This window comes from Miscanthus floridulus, chromosome 8 (assembly GCF_019320115.1).
Source record: "Miscanthus floridulus cultivar M001 chromosome 8, ASM1932011v1, whole genome shotgun sequence".
NCBI lineage: Eukaryota > Viridiplantae > Streptophyta > Magnoliopsida > Poales > Poaceae > Miscanthus > Miscanthus floridulus.
The window spans coordinates 92,059,492-92,081,434 of record NC_089587.1 but is presented as its reverse complement, the minus strand read 5'-3'; the positions used below and the strand labels follow the sequence as shown (position 1 = coordinate 92,081,434).

The window sequence follows — 21,943 nt, the reverse complement described above, 5'->3', positions numbered from 1 at the left end:
CCGCCGTAGTGCCGGGGCTGGGGCTGCCGCTGCCAGCTTCGCGAGCAGGAGGCCACGTACGCCTCCACGGGCGAGGCCGCGGACGCGCCTGAGCGTCTCTGTGACTGTGTGTAAGAGAAGCAGGGAGGGACGGAGGGTCGGGGAAGGCTGAGAGTGCGCAGCTGCGCAGGAGAGTTGGAGAGCAGAGTAAGTTAGGGTTTCAGGCATATTTTTCTTATATATGGCACTCAGCTTATCCAACGGTGCTGGTGCCTCCTAAGGCCATCCAACGGTGACAAATAATCGGGCTGCTATCGTGCCGGCCCATTAACTATGCCGTGCCCGTGCCGGCACTGCGGGCCGAACCTACATGCGGCCCAGGCACGGCCCTAGACCGTGCCCGTGCCATGCTAGTGTCGTGCTTTTTGGGGCCGGGCCCGTGTCGGCCTATCGTGCCGGGCCCGTTTGGCCATGTATACTTCTCTCTATGAAATATAAGAAATCTTTTATTCTAATCAAAAACTATCTTTAGTTTGACTTTGACCATGAATTTTGTTCCAACTTGAAATGGTTTTTTGGGTTAGAAAAACTCCCTTCTATTTGAAGTTGGAGGAGGACACTCACCATGCATTAGAGAAGCTCCATCCTGGCCGGCTCCTGTTGTGGTGTACTCTGGTGGCCTGCCTCCATATTTCCTTATGAAGGGGTGGCCTCAGGCCTTGCTGCTACTGCTTAACCATTCCTACTAGGCTACTACTCATTTATACACTCGCAGTCATCACACGAAAGAAAGAAACCCAAGGTGACAGAGGGGAGCGATGGAGGCGGCGGCGGTGGGCATCGGCAAAGCGGTTCTGAACGGCGTGCTAAGCGGCGCCAAGGCCGCCATCACCGAGGACGCCGCTCTGAGGCAGGCTGTCCAGCGTGATGTGGTTTTCCTGACGGACGAGCTGGCAGCGATGCGCTCCTACCTGAGGGACGCGGACGAGGAGCGGAACCGGCACAAGGTGACACGGAGCCGGGTGAGGCACGTCCGCGACCTTGCCTACGACGTCGACGACTGCCTCCGGGAGCACGCGGTTCACCTGGAGAAGCCGTCGGGGTGGCGCCTCGCTCGCACGGTGCTAGAGCGGCACCGTATCGCCGAGGAGATGAAGGGTCTCAGAGCCAGGGCGGAGGACATGAACCACAGGAACTTGCGCTACCACCTTGCTGATGAAGATCTGCCCAGCGCCAACTCCGGCAAGCCTGCTTCGATGTCGTCTGCTGCTGAGAATTCAAGAACTCTCGGCCGGAGCCGGACTGGCGTCCAGCAGCAAGTGGATCTGTTTCTTGAATCCGGTCAAGTCGATCTCGTTCCGCTGATATGCAGAAACGACGACCGTGAGCTTCGGGTGATTGCAGTCTGGGGAGCAAGTGGTGATCCTAGGAAGACGTCTGTCGTCAGAAAGGCTTACGATGATCTGAAGAGAAAGGGTCCTGAGAGAGATGATGTCAACAGAGATGACGATGCTTTTGAATCCTGTGCCTGGATAAGGGTTGCACATCCTTTCAACCCATCTGAGTTCCTCCAGGGCATCGTGAGGCAATTCCACATGAATTCTCTTCAGCAAGAAGCAGGGAAGACAGAGCAAGCAACACTTGGGTCTCAGATTCTAAACAATATGAAAACGATTGATGAACATCGTCTGGTTGATGAGTTCAGTAAACATGTCAGTCAGAAGAGGTATCTGATTGTGCTTAATGAACTGTCTACTATTGAAGATTGGGATTCCATTAAACTCTGCTTCCCAAACAACAAGAAAGGGAGCCGGATCATAGTGTCGACAGACCAAGTTGAGGTTGCAAGTTTATGTGTAGGCCCAGAAAGGTTCGTAGTAGAGGTGCTCAAGCAATCATCAACTGATCAAGTCATCTGTGCTTTCTGCGAGAAGGTAATATCCAAAATCCTAGAACCTTTATTATTATTCCTATATAGTACATTAAAATCGATTCAAAAGCAGCGTTTCGTACGCGTTAATTCGCAACTCCTCTTCAAAAATCGTATTTTTCACACATTCGGACCTGAATAATACATTAATACTTATGTTGTGTTTGGTTTTGGTTACAAGGGACATGACGCATCGATTCTAGTTTTTTAAGATGGGGATGGTTCTATCTCTGGGTTTGGTCGAGGGAATCCGCTGTGTCTGGGTTTGATGGGAGAAATATGTAAGGGATGGGTCCGTCTACAAAACACTCGATTTTTGTTCTTCACGTCTTCCTCCTCCCGACGTTCCGCTACCGCCCACCGCCCCGCCGCGGCGCGGTAAGGTCTCGCCGGAGCTCCGCAGGCCCTGCCCCGAGCCCCTTCACCGCCTAGCCGACCTGCCGTCCCCACCGCTGGAACCCTAACTGCCACCATCCCGCTGTCCCCACCGCCTAGCTGACCTGCCTTCTCCAAGCCCCTTCTAAGCTGCCGGAGTTGGAGAAGAAGAGGGGGAGAGGCCGGAGATGAAGAACAATGAGAGAGAGAGAAATCGAGTGTTGAGAGGTAGAGGAACACTCAAGTCTGTTACAGCTTTACCGATAATATAATCACCATTTTCAACTAGATAGACAACCGTCAGTGGGGTCTGGAGATGTCAACCTCTTTCGATCCACTTTCTTCTCCCTCTTCCACACCTCCGGCCTCGGCCCCACCCGTTGTTGCACACAGCACCGCCAGCATGGCCCCTTGTGTCCAGGCTCGCCCGTCTGTCCACTGAGTGGAGCTCGCACACCCATGCGCCAAGGCCAATGCCGAGGCTGCCTGCCCGCATTAGATCAGAACTAGCCCGCCCGCACAGGGCAACATGGGGCTGAGGCCGAGTCCGCCCGTCCACTTGTTGTTGAGGCTGTCCAGCTACGTTGCCTGTCCGTGCCGTCGGCGAGGCCGCCTGCACACCCTGCCTATCTGCACCATCGCCAGGCAACATAGGGTATTACGCTATTCAACGGCCTAAACCTATCTAAATCGTTCTCTTATGTTTAACCATCAAGTTCAGTTTACGCTGAAGCCCACAAATCCTCGCTCTAAGTAACCCCGTAGCAAGATTGTCGATCATCAGACACGGACAGATAATAGATGGGGTGGTGGAATAATCAAATTTTAGTAAAATAATTTCTCACAAGCATATCACTGAATACCTCGTATGCATGGACAAAACTAACACATATGCTTAAAAGCATCCAACCATAAGTATCCTATCCTTCAAGACCTGATCAGATGTCGGGTTGGATTTGGCTCGATCGAACTAGAAAAAATGGTCGGGGGTCAAAATCTTTGGTTGGGTAAAAAACACACTGGTATTTTTTTTGTTAGGTCGAGCCATGGGGCTAAAATCATGACCCAAACCCAATCCGAGGCACTGGCTGGTCAGGTCGGGTCTTCTTTTGGATTGGTCAGGTCAGGTGGCCCAGGAATAGGTCTACTTTCAACACACGGGTAATTTTGCTAGTGATGTATCATGTATGTCTTAAAATTTTAAAACACTATATATCTACACTTATGCATAGATTTATTTCCTCTGCCCCTCTTTATGTAGCTTACTGTTGAGATTTCAGGATTCTTGTACGGTTAAACAATGAACATCTTTTTTGGAAAAATATAAATATAAATTATTTAAACACATTTCCTAAATTCAGGACATGAGTAAAACATACATTGCCACAGAAGCAAATAAGTTTACCTAACCATTATTGCCTGTTTTTGTTTAGGGTACAACGGAGCTTGAGCCTTGCTCAATGATAGCTGCCACTGATAGGAGTAACTCCACTGATGAAAGGATTGTTACACGCACAGAGACGGTGGAATATGAATCTCAGTTCATCAGGCGACAGAATGAGATAGAAGGTATTATCAGCAAGCTAAAGTCTAACAGCAATGGCCGAGAACATGAGGTGGTCACTATATGTGGAAAAGATGGCCTTGGGAAAACTAGTCTAGTCAAATCAATCTACCAAAAAGAAGAGCTCAGGGGCCATTTTGAAAGACGAGCCTATGTGACGATCAAGCACCCTTTCAATCTTGAGGATATTCTTGATAGCTTAGTTAAGCAACTAGATGATAGCTTAGTTAAGCAACTAGATGATAAGGAAGAAGAACCAGATGATAAGGAAGAAGTATCTGCAAGAAAAGAAAAAGATAAGGAAAGAGGTGGAGACAGAACAAAATTGGGAGTTAAACGGCGACGGTTGGATGACCTTTTAAACAAAGGGAAATACTTGATTGTCCTTGATGATCTATCATCCATTAAAGAATGGGACAGCATTAACCTCCCGAAGACAAATACAGAAGGCCGGATCATTGTCACTACAAGCACAGAGAACATTGCTAAACATAGTTCGAATAAGAAAGATGAAAACATATACAAACTTAAATGTTTGGACAAACGGGACGCTCTTGATCTCTTCAAGGAAACGGTACTGATAATATTTTCATCTTCTGTTTGCTGTATGTCTTGAAACTTACATTTTATGCATGAAATCGATTTGCTTAAATTCCTGTGTGCTTGTACCTCACGTGTGGAGAACAGCACACTTGCATATTCTGATTTGCGCACACTGTTATGATCAAGCCTCATTAAAGCAGCACTCATAAGCTTCTTTCCGCTTGAGAATTATTAAGGTGCCTTCAACCACTCCTGTTTTTAATATAGAATGTGTTAGGGAATATTATATTACTGATCTAATCGCAGAGAATTTGTATATCCTACACCAAATTAGGACATTTGATGTGCTAAAGAAGTTAAATTGATTAACACATTTCAGGTATTTCGGGGAATTAAAGATTGGGATGGGAAATTTCCTGATTCTGGCTTGTGTAAAGAGGCAGACTCTATCCTAACGAAGTGCAATGGGTTTCCCCTAGCAATACTCACCATTGGTGGAATCTTGGCAAAACAGCCAAAAACTCTCGTGGAGTGGAAAAAATTGAATGAGTATATTGCTGCTGAGCTAAAGACAAATCCAGAGCTTGATCCTATAAGAACTATCCTTGTGAAATGCTATGACTATTTACCCTATGACCTCAAGTCTTGTTTCTTATATCTGTCCATCTTTCCAGAAGACCACACTATTAGCCGTAGACGCTTGGTGCACCGGTGGACCGCAGAGGGTTACTCAAGTGGTGAGCATGGCAAGTCCGCTAAGGAAATTGCTGACGGCTACTTTATGGAGCTCATTGACAGGAAAATGATCAAACCATTCGTGGAATCAATCGATACTACAAAGGGAGTTGACTCTTGCAAATTCAATAATCTCATCCATGAAATGAGTACCTTAAAGTCATCAGAGGAAAATCTTGTTTTCAGACTAGAGGAAGGTTGCTGCATGAACACCCAGGGCAAGATTCGTCACCTATCTGTAAGTGATAACTGGAACGGAGATCGCAGTGAGTTTGAGGACATAGTGCACCCCTCCAGTATTCGGTCATTGACAGTGTTTGGGAAATGGAGGCCATTTTTTATTTCTGAGAAGATGAGGATGCTGAGAGTGTTGGACTTGGAAGGCACATCAGGTCTAAATGATCATCACCTTGAGCACATCGGGAATCTTGTGCACCTAAAATACCTTTCTTTGAGAGGGTGCCGTGATATTTGCTACTTGCCAAATTCTTTGGGTAACATGCATCAACTAGAGACACTGGATGTCAAACATACACTCATCATCAAGCTTCCAAAGACCATCACCAAGCTTAGGAAGCTACATTATCTCCGTGCTGGGGGAATTGGATTCTTGGGTGCTAACTCATATGAAGAGGCTGTAGAAGATCTGCCAAAGCTACTACAGAGAAGGCTGTGCCTTCTGAGTATCTTCTCAGTGGCATATTGTGTAGCATGTTGCTCGCCTCAGCTTATGAAGAATGTAAGCAACGGCGACCCAAACAGGCGTGATGTGTGCACTGCATGCTGCTGCACTGTGTTCCCTTTCGTAGCAAGGCACCTAGACCTAAGTGGTGTTCTAGTGCCGAGTGGGTTTAACAAACTCACAGCACTGCACACACTGGGTACGGTGAACATCGGGCGTGGCAAGGCCACCCTACAAGACATAAGCAGGCTCACCCGGTTGCGCAAGCTCGGATTGGCTGGCATCAACATGGGTAACAGGAAAGAGTTTTGCTTGGCTCTTTCTGCTCTCAGCAATAATTTGGAGTCCTTGTCTGTGCGATCAGCTGGGAACCCAGGTTTAGTTGGCTGCTTGGAGTTTGATGACATGTACTCAGCTCCAGAAAACCTCAAGAGCCTCAAGTTGTATGGCAATCTGGTCAAATTACCAGCATGGATCGATGGGCTCAAGAATCTAGTGAAATTGACTCTAAAGAGGTCCATGATAGAGCACGCTAATGCCATGCAAATCCTTGGCAAGCTACCAAGCTTGAAAACTCTGCGACTGCTGGAGAATTCTTTCCAGGGTAAAGAGCTCCTTTTTGTTAAGGATGAGAAGGCATTCCCTAACTTGACACGACTGGTGCTGATTCTCCTCAGCAACCTCACGTCGGTCGAGTTTAAACAAGGAGCAACGCCAAATCTTAAGATGCTACAATGTTATGGTTTGCCCAGTAAAAGTAAGTTTTCTGGTCTGAAATATCTCCAAAGTCTCAAGGAATTCATGCTGGACGACGACGCCATGTACAACAAGTCGTTCGTGGATGACCTGCGGAAACAACTTGCCGAAAACACGAATAGGCCTATCTTGAAAAGGTACAGCTAATGCACTCCGGTGTTGGTAGGGAACTTCTTTGAGTGAATCATTTTTTTTTTGTTTATACTAGAGTCAATGATCAAGCGTATTGTTCCTTCCTATACTAGTCCCACATTATATTTTTGTATCTTATCTTACTATCTAGATCTAGTAGTAATGGTTGATGTGTTTCATTACTATTATATACACTAGGGAATATGCATGTGAGTTTCAACGAAATTTACATCTCGTGTCATTTATTCTAATACGTTATGGAATTAGACTACAATCCGGCCATGTCTCACTCCAATATTACTCATTGGGCGCCACCAATGTTCCCTATCTCGTGTCTGTTCTTGATAGTTGTCTGCTCTATTGTACAATTTTTCTATTGTTTATCAGTATCTTTCTCCAGATTAATTGTTTGATACTTGACTATCTTCTTTTTTACTTGTACTCATATGTGTTGATTTTTACTTGCATAACAGCACAAATATATGAATATTTGTTGGTGTTGTACAGTATCATATAATCCATGTACACACTGTTTACATTGTGTATACGGCTGCACTACCGTTTAGCTTTTATGGAAACGTTGTTTTCATCATGAGACATTCCTTAATTTGAGCAATAGTTAAGCTTGAACTGGGTTAGAAGATATAATTTAGATAGTCATAAGCTCTGGAAACAGCTTATTGATCACAAGTATGATACAAATAGGCATAATACTTTTTGTAGCTCTACAGTTGGGGCTTCTAATTTCTTTAAGGGCTTCATGTGGGCTGCTAAAGCTGCACAGATGGGTTTTAGGTGGAAAATTGGTAATGGGGAAAAAGTTAAGTTTTGGGAAGACAATTGGTTAGGTAATTCAAGTTTGTCCATTCAGTACTGGGATATCTACATTCTACTTAATGAGAAAACTCAATCAGTCTTCAATCTGTGGTATGGTACAAACCTCAAGTGTACCTTTAGGAGATGTGTTGATGATAGATTAATGAATCTCTGGTTAGAGGTGGTTCAACTGGCCTCAACTATTAGTTTTTCTGATGATGAGGACTCCCTGATTTGGCAATTTACTAGAGATGGTCTTTATTCTTCTCAATCTTTATATAGAGTTATTAATTTTAGAGGAATTATGCCAGTGCATGTACCTGCTGTTTGGGGGCTGAAGGTCCCTCCTAGAGTTCAGTTTTTCCTATGGTTACTTTCCAAAAACAAAGTTCTTACTAGGGACAACCTGAGTATTAGAAGACATGTAGAAGACAAGTCTTGTCTTTTATGTTGTGAACCAGAAACGGTAAATCACTTGTTCTTTGAATGATGTGTTATTGCCAAACAAATGTGGAGTCATCTTTCTGAGATTTTGGATAGACACTTAGGAATATATTTCTTTTCAATTGGCCAGTTGTGGATTAGTAATAGAATATTCTTGGTGTGTAATATTTTCTGTTCTGCTGCCCTGTGGGGGCTTTGGAAGCTAAGAAACAATTTATGTTTCCAGGTTTTGAAATGGAGGGATATGAATTACCTGCTGTTGAGAATAGCTACTATGCTTCAAGGGTGGACGCAGAGACATTCTTTTGCTACAAGCCTAAATATGCTGCTGTCGATGGCTACACGGCCAGCAAGGATTGGTGGCTGAATCTGGTGCCAGATGAAGCTGATCGCCTGATGTTCCAGAGAGCACATCGCTGGGAAGAAGGAACCCCAAAAGAGCTGGAACCTTTCCTATCCAAAGATGTGGATGAAGCTTGGCGGTTGTAGAGTTGCTTTTTGGGTTGTTAACCCCCCTACGTGGGTGTTCTGAGTTGGTCTTAGTGATTCTGGAGTATTTTCCTTATGCTTGAGTGGTGACTTTCTGTGCTGTAAGCACATTTATGGTCCTTGTTAATGCAATGGCCGGTGCTCCACCCTTAAACTCTAAAAAAAAAGATAGGGTACTGAGGGACTACAGGTCAATCAAACAAGATCACAGATTTACTGCTTTCCTATTCCCCTTTTAGAGCAAGGTTAACAATTTTAGACGGCTAAAGGATGTATCCCAGTTCCATGTCATATAGAGCTAACTCATATTATAGGTTGGCTGATAGTTTGGCTGCATTAAAAATTAATATTTAATGCTTACGTGTGCATATCATTTGCTATTGTACACATCTTTGTGGCCATCGATCTAACCGCACAACACAATTCATAATAATTAGATTAGATAACATGATCAGATTAGATAACATGATCAAGCATGCTATACCAGATAGTAGATATGCTCGTCCATCCTATTTCATCAAACAACATACTGAGACCAACATGTGTGTTCTTTACAAAACTAAGCAATCCGCTGTGTGGGTGAGATTCTGAGTCCCCTGCTCAACCAATAGTAGATGGTGAAATAGACGATGTAAGACAAGCGGTTCAAATTCAAATCCTCAATAAGGATAAAATAAAATCTAAGTACTGTCATTGGGGGACATATCCATTCGTACCATTTAACAGAGGGTACAGAAAATTAATCAAGAAAGACACAATTGAAGCAATTACTTTTTGGGCACGCTAGCACACACGGATTGTCTCTGACAAATAAATGGTCGCAGCCATCCATGATCTCAGCATACAATAGTTTATTTCAGTTTCGATCAAAGCAATGAAGAAATACTGGGCAACCATATCGGTCAAAAATAAAAACGCCAATTCACCATCACGTCAGTAATTGAAAATCTTCAGAGTTGAGACAGCCGCTAGCGAATTAGCAAACAAGCAAAATAGAAATCGTATGGCGCAGAGGCCGCCATGGACTGTTGCGGTGGTCGTTCGGGAACCAAACACCGGATCCATATGGGGAAGGGAAGGTGAAGGCCGACGGTAGAACTAGATCTCGATAACAGACCGAGCCACCGTCGGACAGACCACCAGAGGCGCAAGCGCACATGACCTTTTAGTTCCAGGGCGATAGTTTTTGCATGAAGGCTTCGGGAGGTTGAGATTTGAGGCGATTTGGTGGCCGGGGGTATGGATTTGGCTGGCAAACCTGTTTTTTTCCCCCTCTTTATAGGATTGTTCTAACGTAGCTAAAAAGCTACCCGACTATAAACTTATCGATAATGATATCTTTATGAGAAACAGAAAAACAAATCCCCCACTCGCTCATCCTTATCCCGACGCTCGACGCAGCAGTGTGGCGGCTCATTCGTCCGCGCCCCTGCCCCCACCGCGCGGTTGTGGGCTCCTGCACCGTGCACCATCGCTCCGCTGGCTCTGACCCCGACAGCCGGAATCGACCTGCCCATCATTCCCCTCACCTATGTTGCATATTCATGGTGTTTCAGACGTTTCAAATGTATATTGCAATTGTTTTATTTTGATGTTGCAAAAGTAGATCGAGAGATGTTGCACATGTTGTATATGTTGTAAGTGTTTCATAACCATGTTGCAAGCATTTATTCAAAATATTTCATCTGTTTTCACACGTATGTTGCAATCATTTTTTATCTAGATCTTGCATATATTGCAACAATATTTTTCAAATTGTTTCAGTTGTTTCAGTCTTATGTCGCACTAGTGGTTTCATGTCGCAAGTTGCAAGTGTTTTTTTATGTTTCATGCACTTCACACACGTGTTGCAAGAGCATGTTCCAAATGTTTCATATGTTTCTAGTTCTATGTTGCACTCATGTTGCAAGTGTTTTATGTTGCGAGCCGGGAACCGGCGGATGGAGATGCTGGGGACCGACAGACCGGGTGCTACCGGTAAGGGTGGCGCTCGTCCTCAGCCACTCATCCCGGCTCCCACACGACGCCCCGCGCGGAGTCAGAGAGAGAGAGAAGGGCACGCGTCGCCCGCACGAAGAGTCAGAGAGAGAGAGAGGGGGTCAGGGAAAGGACAGGCAGGTGCAGAGACAGGGATGGAGTGCACTCATGGCCGAGGCAAAAGTGGACAGAGACGGGCTACACGGGCATCCGGACGCTAGCCACACCCAACTTATTATACCTGCCCTTACCGTCTTACGTAGATTCATTGTCATTTTACATTCCTACTGCTCCTGTCTTTCTTTTGAATCGAATAAAGGTAAAATAGCACAACATGCCTGTATATCTTATTGACGCAGCAAGGATCACTGTGTACTAAATCGCACGGGCCGTGCAACACAGTAGCCAACAGCGAGTCCACAACTTATCCTGTTTCTAGAACCGACCTAGCCCTTTTCAGCAAGGAACACCGTGCCGGGAAGATCCGTCACGGATTCTAGTAGTGGTCATGTGCCGATGCTGCTGTTCGGCTGGCCAGACAAAGGTGGTCATGCAGTGAAACACAATACGTATTAGCTACTAGCCACTACTAACACCATCCTAAGCATGATTCGAAAAAAAAAAACACCATCCTAAGCAAATCTAAAACTAGCATGTTGGGAAACTAAGGGTCTGTTTGGTTGGACTGTGGCTGTGAAAAAAAAGCTGCTGTGGACTGTGAGCTGTGAGAAAAGCTGCTATGAGTTGTGAGCTGTGAGAAAGCTAAAAGCCGTTTAGTTAGAATGGCTGTGAAGCTGTAGGTTTGGTAAGAAATGTCTGTAATGCCCCTGAACTGCTAGGAGAATGCTGACATTCAAATTTATTATAAAACATTGTTTTGTTTACTAATTCGCATGCAAATTATCATTTTAGAAAGGGTAAATTAATTTTCTTAAAGATTTTCATTCACCATTAACATATGGTCCACATAAATGAAATTATAGAATATTAGGAAAGACATGGTTCACATAATGTCCTTCTTCAACATAACTATCTCTCTCGCACTAACCAAAGCATCGGCTATCCTACTGCGAATGGTATTCATGGTGTCCTCGTTCTCTCCATCTTGATTGTCATCTTCTTGTGTGTCTGTCGTGGCATTGTGTTGTAGCAGGTACTCCTCATCACCATCACATCTATCGAACAACTTGTCTTCCAAATTGGTGTCACGAATAAAATTATGCAATGCCATACAAGCTAGAATTATATGCTTCTGAGTTGGAGTAGGAAAACTTAGAATGCCCTTCAAAATACACCACTTCTGCTTCAAGACCCCGAAAGCCCGCTCAATGATATTTCGAAGAGATGAATGCAAGAAATTGAACACCTCGTTCTTCCCTTGAGGAGCACGTCCATTACGAAGTCGAAACTCTAGTATATGGTATGTGCTTCCTTTAAAAGGAGCAAGATATCCTATTCGGTTTGAATAACCAGAGTCAATGAGATAATATTTATCTATAAAACCAAATCAGCAAAGCCAAATAACAATAGAAATATTAACAACCAGTAACGAAACATGCATACCTTGAGGAGGCTAAGGAAATGAAGGAAAATTTGCTAACGCATGGTTCAGGATGCGTGTGTCATGTGCAGAACCTGGCCAACCAGCAACCGCAAAGATAAACCTCATGTCAAAATCACAAACAGCTAGCACATTCTGAGATGTATAGCCATGTCGACATGTGTAGTTGACCACTTCCTCTGTTGGCACTGCTACTGGAACATGTGAACTGTCAATAGCTCCAATAGCTCCTTTGAAATAAGGCCAGGAACGTTCCTCCTTGACCTTATCATGCTCAGTACAGAAAGTAGGATCTCTTGGCTTGATATTGTCTTTTGCTAACTTGCGCAGACAATTCAGTACTTCATGAAATTTAGTGTGAACTGTCCAGAGTGACCGGGTAAAACGATTTTCAGCTTGTGAAAACGATTCGGGTCCTCCAACGATCCACAAGAACATTGCCAATGACTCCATGATGATACATTATTAGTTGATGTTAAGCCGTAGTTCGAGATTAGCAAGTCATGTAGTGCCATGAAAACATCAGTGCTCATTCGAAACATCTTATAGAAGTACCTCGGACGACCCATGCATCTCATAACCCATTGAAGTCTAGTTTTCTGGTGTTTCCCTATACTTTCCTTTGTGCAAATACCGCTCAGTGTATTGGTAACCCATTTCACCAATAATGGCAGCCTGCTGCGACAGTTCTGCAAGAAGCAGTAGTCCCTTTTGTCCATTTTTTGCCAAATTGTCCATGTTGCCATCCATCTACATAAGACAAGAATCAAAACTCAGGAAAAAATTGACAGCAATCAAAACACGTACAACAATAGCAATGGAAGCAATCAAAATATTGACAGATCAAACATGGAAGCAATAACTCAGGATAATATTGTTTCAGAGTACAGGCGACATTATTTCAAATGGTTCTGAACATGGAAGCAAATAAATGGTTCTCACTTGTGGCTGTATGCATTAGAGCTATTTTCTCTTGCACTCCACAATCTTTAACCATCTTCATGGCCTCTGCAATGCTAGGGACTTGCTGGTTGGAGGTGCTGATGATGCTTCAACACTTGTGGAGATATTCTCTGCTGCAGTTTCTATCTTCAAACATGTGTTCTTGTACATGCGAAAGAATGGGCTCTTCTCATCCTTTTCGTCAGCAGCAGTAGAGGACTCTTTTGTTTCTTTTTTCCTGGTTTCGATTTTTTCGAAGCAGCCAACTTGACATCATCATTATCTGGAGGTTTTTGTATCTCACCCACATCCTCATCACTTGGGTAATCGGAGGAAATGTCTCCAGGACAGGATGCACTTGCCCCACTAACATGTATCTTATCAAACAACATATGAAGATCATCAAGGTGCTTCGGCCCTTGTTTTCTGAACCTAACATGATTGCATTTGATACCTTTATCAGGATTGTTGCATCTCTGAAAATAAATGGATAAAAGTTAACAAGTCAGCCCATATACACAGTTAACAAATCAAAAATGCAAAATGATAAATGAAAAAAGGATAATATACAATTCTTACAGCTAGGTGTTCATCCCACCATTCGTTGGAGCAGTCAACAGTTTGCTTTGCCTCATTCCATCCAAGACCAGTGGCAGAATTCTTGAGCTCCGTAAACCATGTATATTCCTTTTTCATATTGTCCAACTTATTCTTCAATTGTTTCTTTATTTGCTTCAGCCCAGTTTTTTCTTCATACTTAGTTACCAGATTTTTCCAACCAACCCTAGTGAACATTCCCAAGGGTCTATTCCCAGCTTCTATCTCTCCTTTGCATATGTCAATGAAATGCCTCACATTGGCATCACACCAATCTGCCTTATCAGTCATTCTTGAATAAAGAAAAAAATTCATTCAATTCACAATCATAACAATATCAATGCTCATGCATCCTCCAATTTCATCTAAGTACACATTAGTGGGCATAAATTAATGGTGTGAACTAACAAGTGACAAAAGATTTCTTAGACAATATAGAGATGATTCTATACTTAGAAAATGGAAGTATGTAGTTCCAGGAAAGGGGTCAAGCTATCAAGCAAGAACTAACCCCCTTGCTGCTGCTTCACTTTTTATGTTGCAAAACATGAAACCATAAACAAGAAACACTAGGCCTGCTGTGTAATGGGGGTGGCAATACATGTGTAGGAGAGCACGGAGGTGCAGTGGGGATTAACCTTAGCACCAGATCTGGGCGGGGAGTTTGCTGGAGTGCAGATCGGGAGGTGGACGATGGGCTTGAGGGGAGGACGAGCGCCACCGCCGGCTTTAGGGGAGGTGGCCTCACGGCGCCGCCACCGGAGGCACGGCCGGAAAGCCTCCTGAGGGCACAGGCGTCGTCGCCGTAGGGCACGACCGGACCGCCGCCTGAGGACACGGCCAGACCACCGCCGGAGGGCATGGCCGGACCGCCGCTGAGGGCGCAGTGAAACCCTAACGTCGGGTAGGACCGAGATGAGGCGTCGGGTGGGGAGCGAAAGACGTCGATGGGAAAGAAAAATCGAAAGGGTACACCCATAAGCGGTGGCATTGCGGGTAATTTTTGTGAAACATCCACCCTCACAGCCGAAAAAAGCACCCCGAGGGTGGCTATGGAGAATGAACTACAAAAAAAAGTTGCTTTTGTAGTAGGGGTTTGAAAGCTCACCCCTTTGGTTTAGCCTTTTCTTGAAAGCAAAAGTACTTTCACAGCTCAACCAAAGGGACCCTAATAAAGATTGAAAACAGAACCCAACAGACAGCAATCCACTGCAAGAGCAAAACGAGAACGGATGACTTCAACAGCAGTAACAATACATCAGTCCAAATGGACCCACTGACCCAGGGCCAACTAAAGTAATGGGGCTAATTTGACTACTACCTGGCCTACAACATGAAGAGGGGGGGGGGGGGGGGACGAGAAGACAGAATCTTGGAATGCATGGAGCAGCAAATGCCTTCTATCAGCACAGGGCGTCCATCTAGGTTTACCAGGCTACTCAGCATCACCCTTCGAGGATTCTTTGCCCTCCTCAATGCCCTCCTCCTGCCACAGAGAAAATTGCATGATATTGCATCAGATTCGTGAGTATGGATAATGTCATACAGACAGGCAAAGTTCAGCTGCTGAGGAGATACCGTGATGTCAGAGGTCCAGAGGGTCAAGTTGTCCCTCAGGAGCTGCATAATCAAGGTGCTATCTTTGTAGGATTCCTCGCCAAGCGTGTCCAACTCAGAAATAGCCTCATCAAATGCCTGCAAAGAATAGTTGATCAGAAATAAAACCCACATGCGCCCAACAAAGCAGCTACACAGATTGTACACATTATGCACTCGTGTTATCTAGAATATGATCAGTCTTCTCAATCAGCAACAAATACCATGCAATTCTTGTAGGTGTAACAACACAACAATAATACTAATAAGAAAGGTATGATGATGAATCTACTGCCGCTGCTTGCAAGGTTTTCTGCTGCTACATAATTGGTTTGTGTGGCAAAAAGTGCCAAATGCTCATCACACCAAAGCATGAAGAGTGGCACATTGTACCCAACAATGCAATTATGCCACAAGAGATAAGATGTATAACAGTGAAACTGAAACAAAAGAAATCTGCAATCCACCTGAATCTAAAGCCCACATACACATAGGACTGGCAGAGTCATACAGTTGTTCTGATGAACAAGCAACAGAAGGATCTAACCATATCTACAGTGAAAAGGTAAATCGCTGTGCTTGAGTTTACAAAAACAATTCATATACTATTTTGCACCTCTCCTTTCAGCCCAGATTCAAACAAGCAACACAGAAGCTAGTTACAACTCAAACCGGGTACAGCAAATAGAAAGACAAATGCGATACCTACCTGCTTAGCAAGGTTGCAAGCTTTGTCCGGAGAGTTCAGAATCTCATAATAGAACACTGAGAAGTTAAGTGCAAGTCCAAGCCTTATGGGATGAGTAGGTGCCAGTTCAGCCAATGCCATATCCTACACGAGTATAGGACAGACATTTTTCAGAAGATATTAAATTGCAGTACTTATGGAAGAATATATCCACTGCCATAAAAGTAACTAAACAATAATCAAATACAAGAAGGTTGTTATCGCCAGTGATAACATGAACCAACCTGGGCTGCCTTATAAGCTACCATTGTGCTCTCTGCAGATTCCTTCCTCTCAGCATCAGTCTTAAACTCAGCAAGGTACCTTTCAATCAAAAATAAAAATAAAAAGTAAACCAAATTAGATCTAATATTACAGACTATAAATATATTCAACTACGCAACAATATAGTGTTCCACTTCCTAACCTGTGATAATCACCCTTCATCTTGAGGTAAAACACCTTGGACTCTGCAGCAGTGGAGGAAGGCACAAGGTGCGAGTCAAGCAGCTTCAGGATACCATCACAAATGTTGCTCAATTCAGCCTCAATCTTGCCACGGTACTCCTTAATCTGAGCAACATGTTCCTCATTCTTGCGGGACTCCTCCTTCTGCTCGATGGAGGAGACAATGCGCCATGAGGCACGGCGGGCCCCAATCACATTCTTGTAGGCAACAGATAGGAGGTTACGCTCCTCAACAGTGAGCTCTTCCACATCAACGGTCTTAGCCACCTTCTCCATGTACTCAACCATTTCCTCGTACCGTTCTGCTTGCTCAGCCAGCTTGGCCATGTAGACATTCTCCTCCCGCAACATGTTGATCAATGAATAGAGTTACTGCAATAACCCCCAAAAAAACACTGATGAGGCAATGTCAAGAACCAGTAGAAAATTGTATCATCTAGACAAAATGACAACATGAGGAAGGGCAATGAGTATCTGACTGAGATAGTCACAGAATTCTAGCTCATTCACAGTACCTAACAATAAAAGCTATGTGATGTGACCACACAAACATGCCTACAAAATCTGTTGAGCAAATATCCAGAACATTGTAAAATTGTTCCAACAAAAATATATTGTCATAAACATTTTTATTTGGTGAGACATAAATTTCACATATAATTACATAAACCTCCAAAATATGGCCTAATATCATTTATCAGTTTGTTGCGATGTCCATCCATGTGAAGCAGGGAACCCATTGAATATTATGATCTGGTACTACTTACAATACAGCATAACAAAAAGGTTAACAACAGGCCAACCAGATATAACCATGACAACAATTATACCTCAAGGACACTGCGTCACGACTCACGAAACCAAACTAGATTACTACCAACATAAGCATATTACTACACGTTCTAGTACCAGATTAACAATTTCAACAACGTCGTGAAGCCATCAGCTCGAAACGAATCCCACGTGCGTAATGTTTCAAAAAGTAAGCGAGAAATCACACTTACAACCGTGCAGCATCAGGACGAGCGCGACCTAGATCCAGAAATCATAGTGCAGGCGTACAACTACATCAGATTTGCGGCACTTGCACGGCCAAATCGACATGGGCAACCATCTCGCCTCCCCATAAGTAATCAATACATTATCCCTAATAATCTCCTCCCCAAACGCTAGAGAACACATGAAGAAAAACGGGTAACAAAAAAAATTTCGAGTTTACGCGCGACAATGCCAGCCAAATCGTGCGGATCTACGCGCCCCACACGGTCAGGTTCACAGATCTCGCGGATCGGAACCAAACGAGAACCCCTACTACACCAGCGACAAGCAGATCTAGCCACCGCACATAACAGGGCCCGAAAATTCAAATAAAAACCGGGGGAAATCGTCGCCGCTCGCATCTCTCACAACGGTACGGCGAGATAGGAGCATAAAAGGAATTGAGGGGGGAAGCTCTTACCCTAACCTTCCGGGAGTGCGAGGCGTGATGCACGGGCGCGGCGGACGCGGGTCGTCTCGATCTGGATGCGAGTAGCGCTGGGGCGGAGACGAGGGGTGGTGTGGACGGGGGCGCACGCCGAGGGGGCCCGCCTATATAGCTCGAAGGAATCGCCAGCCTGTGCGGTCAACGGGCCAATGTGGTGTAGGACGCGCTTGGGCCGCGAGGGCCCATCGGCAGCCTCACGGGTGGAAAAAGCAGACGACATGGCAGGACGGATTCTGGTGGGGCCCGTGTGTCATATAGAGATTGAAAGAACGGTAACGCTACCATTAGAGCGTCGGGCCGGACGCTAGGGCGTGTTTGGTTCGTTGGTTCCGAACGAACATGCATCGTGGGGTGCAGAGTCGTAGCGTTTGGTTGGCCGGAGGAGCGTCGGAGCCTGGCTGGCCGCATGCAGGAAGTGCCGTCGGGCCTGGCTCGCGGGAAACGCCCGAATCGGCCGTTTCTGTTGGCCAGGCTCGCTCGATGCAGCTATTTACTCGACTAATGATGTATTAGTGCATGATTAGTAAATATCAAGTGATATTAATTTATTTTAAAGATGTTTAAGACATAATTAGATAAAATAAGAACTTTAAGAGTGTATTTGTACAAAATAAAAATCATAATCATAACCTTATAATATTTTTATCCCATGCAATATATCTTCGTACAGGCAACCAAACACCATCTCTTCTCAGCCAGCCTGAGTAGATACACTCAACCAAACATGACAGCGTTGCATGTGCTCAGCCTGTCCCATGTGAGCCTGGCTCTCAGATACGAGCCAGGCTCTACTGCTACACGAACCAAACAGACCCTAGGTGACTTCACCTCGTCAACGTGGTAAAAAAATATATCTGATACTCTCAAACTGCTTAAAAGAAAAATCTCCCACTCCACAACGTTTCCGCTCTCCTCTCACCCTCTGTGGCTGCACCCTAGCCTTCACTCGCCCCGCCTGTTGCTTCTCACCATGGCTCTCACCGCTGCCAAGACCTTCGTCCTGCTTCGCTCATCCCTCACCATCGTGACCACGGCGTCCGTTGCCACGCAGCCGCTCTCCAAGCTCCCCAAGCCCGTGGTGTTGTTCATATTCTCGGATGACTTCCGCTTCGGGTACTAGTACAAGGTCCCTCTCTCGCACATCCACCACCTCATCGGCGTTGGCGCTGGCATCGGCATCCTCCTTATCACCTTCTCCTATGGCTAGAGACAACAAGGGCGTCGTGGCTGTGCAGTACTTCACGACTGCCTCGACGCTCGCTAGACATGGTGGTCATCGTCCACTAGAGTGTTACGCCAGACATGTTGCAAGCGTATGGTTCAAGTGTTTCAGGGGTTTCATATGCATGTTGTAAGTGTTTCATGTGAATGTTGTAAAAGTACATCAGATGTTGCATATGTTTCAATGGCTATACACGTATGTTGCAAGCATCTGTTGCCAATGTTTCATCTGTTTTTCAGACGTATGATGCAAATATATTTATTTGGATGTTGCATATGTTTCATCCATATGTTGCAAGTGTTTTATTTGGATGTCGCACATGCTTTTGCAATGGCTTTTCAAGTGTTTTCCAGGTGTTTTTGCAAGTGTTTCAGACGCATGTTTTAAGTATTTCATCTGCCTTTAGATGCATGTTGTAAATATTTTATCTGGTTGTTTCAAAAGTAGGATCGGGTGTTGCTGCTGGAGACCCACCTGCCGCGACAGGCATCCGTGCGGGGGAAGTCGAGGGGTCGCGAGCGATCTCCGTGTGGGGTCAGGAGGCACATGCGACGTTCGGGCGGGCATGGCCCCACGTGGGCGTGCAAAACGAAGTGGGCTCTAGCACTGCCGTTGAAAGAAAGGAGTGAAAGAATCAATCAAAGATGTAAATAAATCAATATGTATTTGGTAGTCTGGTATGTTTCACCTCCTACACGGCTGTGCTTGGAATGTGTGTGGGATGGCAAATTTGTGGTGCTGTTTATTTTCTTCTCAGTTCCTCCTCTCTTTGGTGGTAGCCTAAATGGTTAAATAAACTAAGCGGCCACTACTGTTTAGCTTTTTATTCGGACTAAGCGACCATTTAAACGGATTAAACGGTGATCAAACAAGATAAACAACCGATTAAACGAACACGATAAGAGACTGTATAGCGTTTACACAGCGTGTACATGGGCTAAACAGGTGTGTAAGCGAACAGTGCCTCTCATGCTTGACCGTGCATCCCTGCCTATCTATCCTGTTTCGCCTCCGTCTTGGGCAGCTCCCGTTACGCCAATTCCTTGTTAGGCCAACCGCCCAATGTCTTGCACTATCTGTCTAGGTCTAGCACCATTGCTAGTTCCAGTACAGTACTTGTCCTCAGGGAAACGGATTTGGGCCCGGAGGGCTGCAGCCTCAGACGCGGCCCAAAAAGACTAGTAACAAGGTTTTGATGCATCAAGCCTGCCCCGGCGCTCCCCCAATACCAACACGAGCACACGATCGAGGGGATTTTTTTAATTTTAACACTTTTTGTAAACTAATTTTAAATCTACCACTATTTTTTTTTCAAAACTAACACTTTTGGTCGCGCCTATTGCCATGGCGCGACGAAAAGCCTGTGTCGCGCCATGCATGGTGGCGCGGCGGGTGGATGACGTGGCGACAACCGGAAATGCTGACCGCTGACGTGGCAGGGCCTGTCGCACCACCGAACTTGGCGCGGCAGTGACATGCACTGATCGGTGGCGCGGAACAGCTAAATAAAAGCGTCGTGGCCCAGTCCCGCCTGCCCGAGCACGCCCGCCTGCCCGCGCACGCCGCGTCCATCTGCGCCTGGCCGCCACGCCCGCCGTTGATAGGGCCTGCCCGCTGCCGAGCACGTCGGCTGCCGCGTCAGCCACGCCACGAACGCCGGCACACCACGGTCGCCGGCCTGCCGCTGCGCCCGCCGCGCCCGTCGAGGCCAGCACCCGCGCCTTCCGACCCGGTCTAGCGCGCCACCGCCGCGAGGACGAGCGCCACTGCCGCGAGGTACTCCCCTAGTGTATTTGTTGATTGAATCGACATTGTTAGTATAGTAAGTTAGTAAAATAAATAAAGTTAGTATAATTAGTAAATTATAGTTAGTATAGTTAGTAAAGTTAGTTAGTTTAGTTAGTATAGGTAATATAGTAAGTTCGTATAGATAGTAAAGTTAGGTAGTTTAGTTAGTACAGTTAATGAGTCTAGTTATACATTGTATTTAGTCTAATTAGTTATTGTAGTTAGCCTTGTATAGACGATTTCGACGACTTGATGAAGTTTCTTGAAATGCTTTTACAGATGGATTGTTGTGTTAGAATTTTTTACAGAGGAAGTGTTAGGAGAGAAGATTGTATGTTTGAGGATATGGAAGAAGAATTGGAATGGTTTGATGAATCTCCTAGCTTCAACGACCTTTGTGTCCGTTTGAATGCAAAGTTTGGCGGTGATTTCACATTGAAGGGGAGGTTTGATACTAGGAAGACTAGGGCACACTACGTCCTCATGCCCTTGCGCGACCCTGCTCACTGGTCCCGCTACACTAGGGGGCTCCAAGGTTCCAATGTGCCCATGGCTGAGGTGGTGGTGGAGAATAGGTACAGTATGCATGGTGTCCAGGACGCCCCGTCCATTGATGGTGTTGGAGGCAATGAACAAAAATTAAGGGTCGAAGGGAAAGCAACTCAGGGTAACATGGATTTGGACGGTCAGTTGACGCAGGAGCAGTTTCATTCAACTGCAGTAGGCTGTATAAGCAATGACTTCGATGTGAATGAGTTTGAATAGGAAGAGGAGGAGCAGGAGGAGGAGGACAAGATCGGTGATGTAGTTAGCAGTGATTCAGACGATTCTGATGATGACCAAGGAGGTACAGATGCTATGCCAACACCAGTTGATGCCATGTCAGTACTGGTTCATACTATGTCATTACCAGTACCAACTGAGGTTTTGCATGGTATCCAGGCTCAGGATAGACTAGTCACAAATTTGGCAGCAGATAATACCCCTAATGATTCATGGGCCAGAATTAGCGAAGCACAGCAGTATGTTCCACCATCACCTTACACAGCGACTGAGCTTGAGCAACTAAGATCGATGAATGTGCCTTTCAGGGGCATTCTAAACTATAGGGATGTCAGCATGATGGGTATGGCA

At 45.3% G+C, this 21,943-nt stretch overlaps 2 protein-coding genes and 1 pseudogene across 4 annotated transcripts; 1 reads left to right on the top strand and 2 right to left on the bottom strand.

The window, feature by feature from the left end:
• Nucleotides 1–734: 734 nt before the first annotated feature.
• On the top strand, nt 735–8,753 carry LOC136472927 (disease resistance protein Pik-2-like). The gene is made up of 4 exons (XM_066470627.1): nt 735–1,913; nt 3,718–4,422; nt 4,771–6,701; nt 8,183–8,753. Exons 1-4 carry the CDS (start codon nt 798–800, stop codon nt 8,187–8,189), a joined length of 3,759 nt encoding a protein of 1,252 aa, XP_066326724.1. The 5' UTR covers nt 735–797; the 3' UTR covers nt 8,190–8,753.
• Nucleotides 8,754–12,598: 3,845 nt separating this feature from the next.
• On the bottom strand, nt 12,599–13,813 carry LOC136472926 (uncharacterized; annotated as a pseudogene).
• Nucleotides 13,814–14,709: 896 nt separating this feature from the next.
• LOC136476970 (14-3-3-like protein GF14-C) lies at nt 14,710–17,920 on the bottom strand. 3 transcript variants are annotated; one of them, XM_066474955.1, is made up of 6 exons: nt 17,773–17,920; nt 16,273–16,685; nt 16,091–16,169; nt 15,828–15,950; nt 15,101–15,217; nt 14,710–15,008 (listed from the first exon to the last, which is right to left on the bottom strand). In XM_066474955.1, the coding sequence occupies exons 2-6, from the start codon at nt 16,662–16,664 to the stop codon at nt 14,958–14,960; spliced, it is 762 nt and encodes a 253-aa protein (XP_066331052.1). In that variant the 5' UTR covers nt 16,665–16,685; nt 17,773–17,920; the 3' UTR covers nt 14,710–14,957. The 3 variants fall into 3 exon arrangements, with proteins under 3 accessions (XP_066331052.1, XP_066331055.1, XP_066331054.1); XM_066474958.1 differs by having other exon boundaries at nt 14,710–15,005; XM_066474957.1 differs by having other exon boundaries at nt 17,779–17,918.
• Nucleotides 17,921–21,943: the final 4,023 nt, after the last annotated feature.

Coding starts and splice junctions, on each gene's coding strand:
- LOC136472927 (XM_066470627.1), top strand. CDS start 798: ATGGAGGCGGCGGCGGTGGGCATCGGCAAAGCGGTTCTGAACGGCGTG. Junction 1,914..3,717: donor TCTGTGCTTTCTGCGAGAAG/GTAATATCCAAA, acceptor GTTTTTGTTTAG/GGTACAACGGAGCTTGAGCC. Junction 4,423..4,770: donor TTGATCTCTTCAAGGAAACG/GTACTGATAATA, acceptor AACACATTTCAG/GTATTTCGGGGAATTAAAGA.
- LOC136476970 (XM_066474955.1), bottom strand. CDS start 16,664: ATGTTGCGGGAGGAGAATGTCTACATGGCCAAGCTGGCTGAGCAAGCA. Junction 16,170..16,272: donor ATGAAGGGTGATTATCACAG/GTTAGGAAGTGG, acceptor TTTGATTGAAAG/GTACCTTGCTGAGTTTAAGA. Junction 15,218..15,827: donor CTTGCAACCTTGCTAAGCAG/GTAGGTATCGCA, acceptor TATTCTTTGCAG/GCATTTGATGAGGCTATTTC.